General features: G+C 37.8%; 2 protein-coding genes across 2 annotated transcripts; both read right to left on the reverse strand.

Moving 5' to 3' along the window:
• Nucleotides 1–1,987: 1,987 nt before the first annotated feature.
• LOC133792047 (uncharacterized) lies at nt 1,988–2,626 on the reverse strand. Its single transcript, XM_062229953.1, has one exon. The coding sequence runs from the start codon at nt 2,624–2,626 to the stop codon at nt 1,988–1,990; it is 639 nt and encodes a 212-aa protein (XP_062085937.1).
• Nucleotides 2,627–5,391: 2,765 nt separating this feature from the next.
• LOC133792048 (uncharacterized) lies at nt 5,392–6,378 on the reverse strand. The gene has a single exon (XM_062229955.1). The coding sequence runs from the start codon at nt 6,376–6,378 to the stop codon at nt 5,392–5,394; it is 987 nt and encodes a 328-aa protein (XP_062085939.1).
• Nucleotides 6,379–13,335: the final 6,957 nt, after the last annotated feature.

The raw sequence follows: 13,335 nt of genomic DNA on the forward strand, positions 1-13,335 counted from the left end.
TCTAGGTCAACTTAAATTAGGTTAAGCTTTTATTTTAATTATTATCTAAAGCTAATTAAAATAATAAATATAAAGCAACAATTGCAACTATTTATAATTGTGTCACTGTAGTGGGACCCACTAGCACAATGACTAGTATTTGACATGAGTGTCACATGACTATTTGACTGCTTATTATTTAATTAGATTAATATTTACATATTTAAAAGATTATCTTATCAATAAATTCAAAATGATCTAATATGACACAAACCCAATTTAATTATTATGAGATAATACTTTAGCAAAATTATCCTCAATTTCATAAATTAAATATATTGTCATCTTTATTAATTAATTTATTAATATATATTTAAAAAATTATATATAATTAAATAATTGAATTTAATAAATTAATTAACCATGATTATCTTATAATTATTTATTTGTCCTAGAAAACTATTCTCTTAGCAAATTAATCCTTCGTTTATCTTTTGTTACTCTCACACCTTAGTCTGTGTTGTATAAAGGTGGCCCGAGGATTATGAACCTATAATTCCAAGCTCCAATAAACCATATTTTTAATTAAATAATCTTATTTATTAATTCAAATATTCCTCCACGATAAATATGGAATTTTACTCTCAGTAATTATAGAATATATTTACAGAGTTATCTCATGTAGTCCATTAATATAATCATTTCATGCAGTTCTTTCATCTAAAAATTGAAAGTCGATCAAAATTATTGTTTTACTCTTCTAATTACCTTTTTTATCCTTAAGTATGATTAATGCATTAGTGAACAGTTAATATATAACTATATTATAAATTTGAGTTCAATGGCCATTTAGTTCTAGAATTACACACTCAATGGAACTAATATACGATCTGTTAGGAAAGCTTGGATTCCATATTTGTAAAGTCATATTCCCAGCCACCCATGCCACTAGATCTTCAAAGCAAAAGTCACAAGCCTATTTTAGAAACAAACCCTAGCGAATGAATCAAAGATCTAGTAAACATGAATAAGAGTTCATGACTACTGAGGATTTAGATGGATCTACATATGATCACATGATTAGTGTGAATTCAATCTTTATAGTAAACGATAAGTTCATAAAGAAATTAATTCACACAAAGTCTAGTCTTATATAATCTTATTATATAAACACTCATTAAGATGTCTATCCACACCAATAATCTAAATCTTAATTACACACATTCACAATTTTAGCAAATCATACTCGCAACCATTTATTAAAGATTATTTACTTTAATTGTAGACAATTTTATATATCATTTATGGTCTTAATTCTCTTGCACTAATACAATATCATAGCCACATAATGAATAGAGAATTTTTAGATATTTATATTGTATTAATTATAAAGAAAAATGTCATTTTTATTAATTTCTAAATAAAATATCTTTACACATGTTTTAAAGAACCGTTACAAGAGAGCTCTTCTATATATCTATATATATATATATATGAACTAGTAAAAATGGAGATAATTAAAGTAAAAATATGTGTATTTTGTAGGAGAGAAAATGAGAAAAAAGATATGAGTAGTGAGAAAAAAAATTGATGTAGGGCCACAAAAACTTATTCGGAAATAGAGGAGAAAGTAATATTATAATGAATTACCAAACTACCCTCATTAATATTTATTAAAACTAAACCGTATATACAGAAATAATAGCCGTGGTCATAGACATGGTCTAGTGATACAACTCCCCTCACGAAGAGGAGAACCTAAGTTTGAAAAAGGAAAATCTCTTCTTTTCTTCACATTTTCTTTCTTTTCCATATTTTCACTTCCTATTATTTTCTTTCCTCTATGACACTTTTATTAAAGTGTATTGTAATCAGAATAAATCAATACAGAAATGAATGAGAATAAAATATGAAAGAATCAGATTTTTTTTTTTATTAAGAAGAAAAAATATTATTGATCAAATAACCAGGAAACAACAAAAGGCAAGAGAAGAATCTCCCCCTCAGATTACAAGCAATAAACAAAGTCTAACATTTTTCTCTCTGTAGAAGAAAATTTCCTAGAATTAATGTTAAGCGCTCTAGCTTTAACAGAGAACCTAATCAAGCTATCAATTTTAGAAACAGTAAAGCAGCTATTATCAAAGCAACAATGGTTCCTATTTAACCAAAGAAAATAGATTGTAGCAGCAAGAGCTGCGGCCACCACATGGTACACCCAACCTCTTCTACGACCAGCCAACCATATTAGCCAATCCTCAAACTTCTCAGGCCAAATCACCTCACCCAGCCAACCATAAACTTTTTGCATGACCATCTTGGAGAAAATACAATCAAACAATATGTGGGAGTGACTTTCATCTACTTGAGCACAAACTGAGCATAACAGGGAGGGAACATTCAAGTGACAATAATGAAGTAAATCTCTAGTTAAAAGATGCTTATTAACAGCTTGCCACAATCTTCTGGAAGTTTTACACCAAACAATCTTCTCATAATCAACCTGCTCGCCTACAAGAATCAGAGAATAGAGTTTACCCAGTTGAAGCTTTCCAGGCACCACAGCAGCCTCCAAAACAGAGCTAGACAAAGATCTACAAAGCTTAATGAGTTTCCGCCAATACCTGCTAGAATCTTGCTTTAACATATAATCCCAAAGGTAAGTCCCTTTTAAGTAAATACAGTTCACTCATTTCACCCAAAGCTCTTAGAAGAAATAGCCCAAATGAATTTAGCAAGCAAAATCTTATTCTAAGCTGGCCCCTCTCTAAAACCCAGCCCACCATAAGCCTCCAGATGACAAACTTGCTCCCAAGAAGAAAGATGAAATTTTCTCTGGGAACCCTTCTCACCCCAAAGGAAACTTCTACAAAGACGATCAATGTCTCTAACAACACACTGGGGTAACGTAAATATACTCGTCCAATAGTTGCGAATCCCCAACAAAACTGATTGCACCTGCTAAACCCGACCAGCATAAGACAGATGACGACTTGCCCAGACATTCAGACGCATCCTAATCTTCTGGAGAATAATATCACAGTCGGTAGCCTTCCATTTGGTAGGTCTCAGAGGAACTCCAAGATATTTCAGCGGAAAGAACCCTTCAACCAGATTAAAACACTCCAGAATGGATGCTTTATCAGCCTCGGACAGCCCTCCAAAATAGATGTGAGATTTATTTTTGTTGATAGACAAGCCCGAAGATGAACTAAACTCATCAAACTCTCTTTGTAGGATTTGACCAGAGTTAGAGTTAGCTTTGCAAAAAAGAAGAAGATCGTCAGCAAAGCAAAGACTAACAAGATTAAGAGATTTACACAAAGGGTGAAATTTGAAATCTTTCTCCTTGGAATCTTTGATCAACATCCGGGTAAGATAATCCTTCACAATAACAAAGAGCATAAGAGAGATTGGATCTCCTTGTCTAAGCCCTTTGCCTCCCTTAAAATGACCTTGAATTCTACCATTCATCACCAAAGAATAGGATGAACCCCTCAAGCACACCATGATCCATCTTATGAATCTACTAGGAAAACACAGAGCATTCAATAAATTCTCCAAGAAAACCCAATCAATAGAATCATAAGCTTTACTAATATCAATCTTCATCGTACACCGAGGAGAACTATTTTTCCTATTGTACCCCTTAATCAAGTCTTGAAAGATGAGAACATTGTAAGCAAGCGATCTATGCTTTATAAATGCACCCTGATTTTGATTAATCAGAGAAGGAAGAACAGTAGCAAGCCGGCTACAAATCATTTTAGAGATGCATTTATATATAGTGGTACAACAAGCAATAGACCTAAAATCGGCTGCATTAGTCGGTTGATCCACCTTAGGAATGAGCGATATTATGGTATTTTTCATAAAGGGATGCTACCTGATTCAAAGAAATCTAGGGTAGCCATAGACACTTCCTTGCCTATATCCTTCCACAAAGCTTTGAAAAAACCAGCCCCATAACCATCAGGACCTGGGCTCTTAATCGAGTGAATGCTAAATAAAGTCGCTTTAACTTCTTGAGGGGAGAAAGGTATGATTAACTCCAACTAGGCCTCAATACCCAAAATCGGACCATAAGCAATACTTTGAGGGTCAATACAACTAGTAGCCTTACTAGCACTACCCAAGAAACTCTTAAAATGCTGCCGAAAATGATTAATAACCTTATCATAATCATCCACAAGCTTACCATCGGCAGAAATGAAATAAACAATCTGATTGGTAGCTTTCCTTTTCTTCAGACTAGCATGAAAGAAGGAAGAATTTTCATCCCCAAAACGAAGCCAAGCAATCTTACTCTTTTGGCGGAGAAAACTTTCATAGATCTTCTTCTGTCTATTAAACTCCAATAAAGCTTCTCTTTCCGCAGAAAGCAAATAGAAATTACTAGGATCATCATAAAGTTTGGATTGGGCCTGTTGAAATGGGGATTTGCTTCTCTCATAATTACAAACAACATCTCCCATAACCTGCCAATTAAAATTCTTCAAAAACATGTTTTAGACGAATAAGCTTCCAAACAAGCTTCTCCAAGCCACGACCCTCAAAACATAAAGGTTTAGACCAGCTAGCTAAAACTGTCTCCCTGAATCTAGGATGAGAAGACCACATGTTATAGAAACGAAACGGCTTCACCCCCATCCTCATGACTTCAATTTGTTTGATAAGAATAAAACTATGATCTGAAATCACCTCCCATTGAGAAACAGCAGAAACCAACGGAAAGGAATCCAACCAAGCCTCATTAGAAAACACCCTGTCCAACTTAGAGAAAATGCGAGTCCCCCCTTCTTGATTATTAGACCAAGTATAATAAGGTCCCATGATCTTCATTTCATCAACCAAACAAAGAGAAAGCCACTACCGAGCATCCTCCATTTCCTTCACTGAAATAGATCTCCCACCAATTCTGTCAACAATGTCAAAAGCAGCATTAAAGTCCCACAAGATGATCAAAGGTTTTATCGGAAAATGCAAATGAGCCAAATCATACCATAAAATCCTCCTAGTCTCCAACAAGTTGGAGCCATACACAATGGTAAGACAAAAATATGATTTCTATTGCAAATTCTAACTCTACAGTGTAAAAATTGGTCACTCTCCTGAATTACATCAATATTAACCAGATTAGCTTTCCAAATCAATAAAATTCTACCCTCCAAGCATAAACTGCTATAATAATCCCAACCAACAAAAGTAGAACACATAACTTCCTTAATTTTCTCTCCCTTGACTTTTGTTTCAATTAAAGCCCCAATTCCAACTTTATTCAATCTACAGACATCCAAAACCAACATCTGTTTATTCTTCCTATTCAAACCTCTAACATTTCAGCTCAGAATGTTGCAAAACTCCATTCAGATCTATGGTCAGGGATGGATCAGTCAGAGTCTTCTGCTGCTCTTAGAGCACACTGAAAGAGTTCCTGGTCTGTTCAACTGGAATCTGTTCAGCAGGTTTCACTACCCCAAATCTTTTCGGAAATGACCAGTTAAACTCTTTGGGTCCTTCACTTGGTTGGGCAATTCCTAGTTGAGGCTGCTGAATCGGGGCAGAGCTATTCAGATTTAAACTATCGACAGCCGTAGATGGATCAGTCTCTAGGTTACTCTTAGACTCTTTCTTCCTCCAGGCTACTTCAGAAACAAATTTACAAGAGGCTACTGTATGTCCCAACTTCTTACAATTAGAGCATTTTGTAGGTAACCCTTCATACTCAATAGGTTGTTCCATAACATGACCCCTCTCATTTAGATAGTTGATGTATTGAGGTAGATTTTCTGCAATTTCCATATCTACTAAGACTCGAGCAAACTTAATCATAGACCTTTCCTTGGTGATCTTATCTATCATTATAGTTTTACCAATTGTACTGAAAAGAGCACTCAAACCCTTCACTCCCCAATATTGTAAACCAAGATCAGGTAATCTAATCCACACAGGCACTGATTTTACTGACCTCAAGGAATCGATATCTATTGTCCAGGGACGTAGAACTACAGGCTTCTTGTCAAAATGAATCACCCCAGATTCCAGTACCAGATCACGAGTAGCTTCATCTCTAAACTTCACCATTGTGAACCCTGCATTCATTCGAGCCACTCGCTCAATACCGAGCTTGCCCCAAATCCGTTTAATAAACCCTTCAAAAATAGCTAATGGAGGATTAGCACCTATCACCACAAAGATCAGAGCAGATTTCCAAAATGAAGCTTCCACTTCAATCTCATCAACATCCAATTTAGCAACTAGCTTACCGTCTTTCTGTAATGGCTCCATGTATTGCAGCTGAGTACAACCATAGGAAGGAAGAGATTCCCTAAAATGAGCCCAAGTCTCTTTTTCCGAATCTTGGAAAGACCTAGCTTCAACCTCTGCAACCCACGACATTGAAATATGGTCATTGGCTTGAGCGATTGTCTCCTTCTTAGAGAGTCCAGAATCCCTAGGATCGAACTATTATTTGTAATATGTTGTTTACTAAAATTATTCGGAAAGAGAATAATATTATTTTATATTGTTTACATTATCAAGAAACATAATCGGAATGATTAAATTGACTAAATTATCATTTTTTATTAACAAAAAAATATAAAGCAATTACTTTGTAAGATATATTTTGAAAGGATAAAATTGTCTTTTAATTTTTTATTTTTAAAAAATAAAATTAAAAAAAATAGAAGCTATTACCTTTAATGACATTCCTTATGTAATTGGGAGATAATTATTCTCATTCTTTTCTCCTTATCCTACTAAGTTCTCCCATTCTTTATTTTATAAAGCATTTGTGGCATGTTTACCAATCTATAATCAGAGTCGGAATAAATTAATCAATAAATGAATGAGGATAAGATATAGAACTATCAGAATCAGTATTTATATTATGTTGTTTACTAAAATGAACTGGAAAGTGAACTAGAATCATTTTATCTTGTTTACATAATTAGGAAATATAATCGAAATGCTTAAATTGACTAAATTATCTCTTTAAAAAGAATATTTTTTTATTTGAAGGGTAAACCTGTCTTTTTATTTTTAGATATAAAAACAAAAAGAAAAAAATAAATAAAGCTTTAAGGGTAATGTCATTCAAAAATAGCCACAAATGCCTCTTTTTTCACATAATTCCATAAAATTGTCCACTTTTTTTTTCCTTACAAATACCTATTTTTTATAATAAATTTATCAAATTATTCTTTTTGAATAGTTTAATTGTTTCAAACTCTCACACTTAGAAAAAAAATTTCAATTTTCTCAATTTCATATACTCTCATAGTCTCTTAATATCTTAATAAAATAAATATAATTTATTTATTCACACTTTTAAATATAACTTATTATTGTTCTTCAATTTTTTTCCAAAAATTATAATAAAAAACTTACTACATCAATTAATACTAATAATTTTAAATATAATATTAAGAAAGTTTAGAATTTTTTAAAATAAATTATTGCAAAATAAAATCATTACTTGTAATTTCATTTCAATAGTTAAAGAGTAAACTCATTAATTACATTTTCATTAAATAAAAATTTGATTTGTCTCTACAAGATATAAGCTCATAGATATTTTACTCTTACATTACTAAATTGTAAACTCGTTGTTTGCAATTTTATTAAAATAAATAGTAAATAGCAAACCCGTTGTTTACAATTTTGTTGTAAGTAAATAAAAAAATTATTTTCTATACAAACATAGAATCTATGATAATGAAAACACTTGTTTGAAATTTCAAATTTAAACATAAATATATTTTTAAATTTCTATTCCAATGAATGTGATTAATTTTCAATAAAAAAAACTCAAAGTGATAAACAAAAACATAAAAGTAAACTACTTGTTTACAATTTTAAACCAACTTAAATATAAGTTGTAAACTACCTATTTACTATTTTAAATTTAAATATAATATAAACAATTTGTTTACACTTTTGAATTTTTAAGGAAATCGTAAACAATTGTTCTTGATTTTTGTTTACATTTTAAATTACTTTTTTGTAAATGTAGAAAAAATTCTTTGTAATTTTTGGGTGTGTATTTTTTACCTTAAAATAAATATAAATTTGAAATCTTAATTCAATAAAAATTAATATATTTTTATATATTTTGGGCTTCCCCTGACGTCACTCTGGAAAGTCACACCACGTGTTTACTCCCTATTGCTTGGTCCATCAATCCATGCAACTAATCAAGGGTCAGCTCCACGGCCCAAATGTCTAATCCATACCCCATGTGTCCTCTAGCCATGTGCCCATGGCGTCCTTTTCCAAAGTTAATGATCACGATCCGTGCCTTTTAGATTCTGACCGTTGGATTATTCCCAAGTACCTATGTCGTAGGTAATATAACGGTCAGGGCGAGATTGCTTCCGCCCCAAGTTTTGTGAGTATAAAAACTCGAGAACCGCCTCTCAATATGCACTTTAGCATTCGAAATTCAAAACCTCCAAAATTCTTTCTTCTCCCAAGCTTCCCGGTCCTTCGCCCGTTCTTGATCTTCTTCTACAATTCTCGACGGTTGGTGAGAATCGTCTTATTTCTAGGCTAACGGCAAGTGATTCTTCAGTGTTCAAACTCGTTTCAGCACCTACCGGTACTACATCTCAATTAAGTATTTACTAGTTTTGTGTTTGCGTCAAGCTTAATTTGAGAGTTTAGATGCATGTTTAGGAATGGGCTTTTTGTGGTACTTTTGGGGTTGTCTTGACCGTATATAGGTCTTTTTTGACACATTTTGGTGTTAGAAGTGGTCAAAATGGCTTACTACACACCTTAGGAAATTTTTGCCTTTCTGAGCATTCAACGAGAATCTGGAAAATTCCCAGATTCCAGTAGTGTTCATAATTTCCAGTGGTGTTCTCCGGTGCCAATTCTTTGGCCCCGAGGACACCCCGCGTCCTTAGAATTTCTTATCTCCTCTCCCCGAGTAGCTGTCTTAGGGATCCTCATTTTGACCCATGTTTCTTCGGGGCAAGGCGATAACTGCTTGGTATTTTGTTTCAAATGTCTGAGGAGCTCCACCAACTACACACACAAGGGTTTTATGCCTTTGACGCCAAATTTATACAGATGGCTCGAGAAGCTAAGCAACCCCCCAAGAAAGGGAAGCGAGTGGCTAGCAGTAATCAAGCCCTCGTTGTACGAGAGGATCCTGCCCCGGTGGCGACAAGACCCCTTAAAGTTGGCATCTCGAAGGAAGCAGCCAACGGATAAACCCTACACCACTGCGGGATTCGAGGCGGAGGCCATCCCCAACAAGCTCTAACATCGAGGTCTTTTGGAGAAGATTCTCACCCACTACGGAGTGGACACCCATGAGATGTTAGTGCGACACCCATGAGAAGCGAGTGGCTAGTAGCAATCAAGCCCTCGTTGTGCGAGAGGATCCTGCCTCGGTGGCGACAAGACCCCTTCAAGTTGGCATCTCAGAGGAAGCAGCCAACAAGGGTCTGATGCCAACAGATAAACCCTACACCACTGCGGGATTCGAGGCAGAGGCCATCCTTAGTAAGTTCTGACACCAAGGTTCTTTAGAGAAGATTCTCACCCACTACGGAGTGGACACCCATGAGATGTTAGTGCGCCTATCTCGGAAGGACGAGAGGGCGCATGAGAGCATCCACGGGCTCGAGCCCTGGAGTGCCTCTCATCTCCAGGCTGGTGCGACCTTGCCATTGCACCGATACTATGTTGACTTCCTCAAGTTCATCGGCGTAACCCCCTTCCAGTTGTCCTCAAATGGATATCGAGTGTTGGTCAGGCTTTATGCTCTATATAGGAGACAGAACTGGCCTGCCCCTTCCCTGGTTGAGATACTATATGTCTATAGCTTTCGACAGTGTCTAAAGAAGGGGGACCAGGATGGGTACTACACCCTGATGAAGCACACGATCTCAGGGAGAAATTACAAGGCCCAGAGCGACAATGAGAACCACACTCGGAACTACAAAGATCACTTCTTATAAGCGAGTGGCTTCCCGATGAGGACCAATCTCACTCTACTCGTAGACTTCACTAGAGTTGGTAAGTGCTTTTGTCCTTGAATCATTTCGTCTAACAGTGTCCCGCCTATAACTAATCCTTGGTCTTGAAACATCTCATTTCATGTCATTTCCGTCGTACACCTTTCGTGGATTCTTTCGATGAAAGGTTTAAGGCGATGAACCCCCTCCCCGAAGAGGAGTTGGACCTCACCTTCCTCGTCACTGATGCCCACCTCCAGCAGTATGGGCTATTGCGGGAGGGGCAGAGTATAAGTCCGGTGGTCCTCATCAGATTTCGGGACTTGAAGTAGTCGCGTCATGAGGCAAGGCTCCACATGGAATACATGGCGGCCAAGGTGCAATTTGAATATCTACAACACCTTCGTGAAGAGCATTTGGAGAACGTCCTCGCCATCAAGGTCATCACGGAGGCAAAGGAAGATGAAGAGCTCTATTTGGAGCTTGAGGCAGGGATCAGGTCATCTTCCATGCCCCAAGGTAAATCCCTTATTGTTTTTTATTATGCTAAGCATGTAAGGGAGGGAACTTGTAACTACTTCCTTAGAGTCGTTGCTAAGTAAGTTAAAAATGTGCCATTAGCTCGCTAATCGAGGTTTTAGGCTAAAAGTGTTCCTAAACTATAATAAAATTTGTTTAAAGGTATTTAATACAAAAATGTGGTCATCCATTGAAAACGTAAAGAGTTATACATTGGGGATCCTAAAATATTGTTTAGAAAATACTTTACATCTCAAAATACATTTAAGGTCGACTTAGGTGACAAATCTATACCCATACATTACATCTTCCCAAAATAACTCTGGTCGTGGCAGCCAAGTTGGCCGAACATGTACCCGTCGCTCCACGCTCTCCATACTCATGGTTGGTCGACTTTTCCCTTGCCCTTACTTGCACCATAGAGCACCCGTGAACCGAAGCCCAGCAAGAAAAATCAACACAAAATAGATAACATATGCATATCTATCAACAGCACATAACAACAGGCTAAACACATAGCGGCCATGCCATCCCAGGCCCTGGGTTCGCGGTCTTCACCGAGAGGATGACTCCAGCATCCTAGGAGGGTCTCTCCCTAACAGCCTGCACTCCGCGTACTCAATGTCGTTCCCAGCCCCTTGCCATACTCGGCTTCCAACCGTTCTCGACCTTAGTCGTTCCCGGCCTTCGCCGTTCACTCACAAATAGACATACATAGCATAATATCAACAGACTTTTAAACTTATACTAAACATAATAGGGTTATGCCCTGCAATTCAATCAATAGGGACATGCCCTGCAATACAAACAATAGGGCCACGCCCCACTCTACGGGTATAGCAGTTTTCTTACTTGTGTCCTAAGCTATCTAAGCACCGCAATCCTGAGTAGTGTCCTCTAACCCGAGCCTCATTGAAAACCTAGTCACAACATATTCATTATAGTCATCCATCAAGTTCTAAACCAATAAATAACTTTAGAATATAAATGTAGCCTCCAGGGCCTCGGATTCTACCAATCCGGGTAGTAAAATCCTTCCCGAGCCTTAACATTTGAGTTCTTGAGCTAAAAACCTTCAAACAGCCAATATTTGCATATGAGTCGCGACCCAACCCCTTAAGAGCCGCAGCACGCTCAAGTCAGAGGCAAAATGCCTCTCTGTTGGGGGACACGGGCCGCAGCGCCCAAACCTTGTGTCGCAACGCGCCTAGGTAGACAGAGGCTTTCCAGCCTCTTCGACACACATGGGCCGCGGCGCCTGAAGAACAGGGTCGCGGCTCGAGCCCGAAACCCAGAAATTTTCCCCTGTTTCCTGCATTTTCCTCAAGTCGAAACCCCATTTCCATACTTCAAACATCACTTAAACTCATAATTGAACCTAGATTCCTTGTCCACACAACCTAGACATCACATCCACCTAAGAACAGCTCACTAATCCTCACTAACACTAAAATTCAAATCAAAACTCACTTCCATTGAAGCCTCTATTTCCAACAGAATTCAACAGCAAAAACCAATAAAATAAGTTGGATTAACCCTTACCTCTATGGTATCTCCTCCCCTAAATTGTTTCCCTTAAGCACAGCAAGCAAGATCCCTCAATTCTTCAGCTTAAGACTCTCAAATTCCTTCAAAATTCTCAAACACCAAAGAGAAAGAGTGGGAACCAACTTTGAGAGAGAGTGTGTGAGAGTTAATGTTATCCCCCTTCAGTTTTTCCTTCTGTTGACGCGGTTCTTCGGCAACAGATAATTAAGAGAAGAAGAGAAAGAGATTAGTACTAAAAGTAGAACCGTCACAGATATGAAATCTTTGGGGGAAGAACTAGGTGACTTGAGACACGTTTTTAAGTGGTTCGAAGGTTAAAATCCTTCTACTCCACTAGTCAATATTATTGATATTCTCTCGGTAATTGGTTTACAAAGTATATAGTTCTTAAAAGACTATTTTTCCAACCCCTATCAACTCCCAGGGTCTCCATATTTATAGGAGAAGGCACCTGGAAGTTGGTAGGGAGGTCATCCCGTGACCTTACCATTCGTCATATCAAGTCTGTGATATTCATGATTAATTCCTAAACCTGACACACAAGTGTGGTCTAATCAGTATGGAAGGAGATAATGGGCCGCACGGCCCAACTCGTCCGTGGGTGTCTGAATACGCACGTTCCTGCTGCGTGTCCGAGAAGTCAGGGGGATATCAGACATGTGATGGCAGGAATATGCGCGTTTATCTTGCGTGTTGACTTCCCATAGGTCAGAGCTTCCTGAGAAGCTCGCTACCAAAGCAATCCATAACCCGAGCTTATCCGTCAGTGGTGGCCGGATGTTATTCCCAGCTCCCGGTGCAACAAGAGCGAGCTGGAAACAGGACCCCCTCGAGCTAGAAAGGGCCCGTCCTGGAAATAGAGCCTCTGGCCTGTGGGAGCCTCGGACTAAATCATGTTTAGTCCGAGGCTCGTCCTGCTAAACAGCCCGTGGGAAAACCAGGGCGTACATCTGCCCCCCAAGCTCCTGCTCGTGGTCCATGACGTCAGATATGGGAGACCTCAGTAGGGGCTTTTAGACTTCTCCCACAACCCTTCGCATTCCATGCTTTTCGCAGGCGTCTGATACGTGGAACGCCGTGGGTGGCGACGGTACACTCTACGAGAACCGCATTAAATGGCCTAGCCTACTGTCCAGCCGTCGTTTCACATTTCGAGTGGAGGGTCTCCCAAGGGCCTTTTACACGTGATCCTTCCCGTGTATAAAAAGGGGTGGTCATCCCACGCACGGGCCACCTTACCATTCAAAACCTCTCAAATTTCCTTCTTTTCTCTGACCTTCCGAAGAACAAAACCCTCATTTCCATTGCTCTCATCTTC

This window comes from Humulus lupulus, chromosome 7 (genome assembly GCF_963169125.1).
Source record: "Humulus lupulus chromosome 7, drHumLupu1.1, whole genome shotgun sequence".
NCBI classification, from domain to species: domain Eukaryota; kingdom Viridiplantae; phylum Streptophyta; class Magnoliopsida; order Rosales; family Cannabaceae; genus Humulus; species Humulus lupulus.

What these genes read in the sequence shown, in the direction of transcription:
- LOC133792047 (XM_062229953.1), bottom strand. Translation starts at nt 2,626, where the DNA reads ATGTTAAAGCAAGATTCTAGCAGGTATTGGCGGAAACTCATTAAGCTT.
- LOC133792048 (XM_062229955.1), bottom strand. Translation starts at nt 6,378, where the DNA reads ATGTCGTGGGTTGCAGAGGTTGAAGCTAGGTCTTTCCAAGATTCGGAA.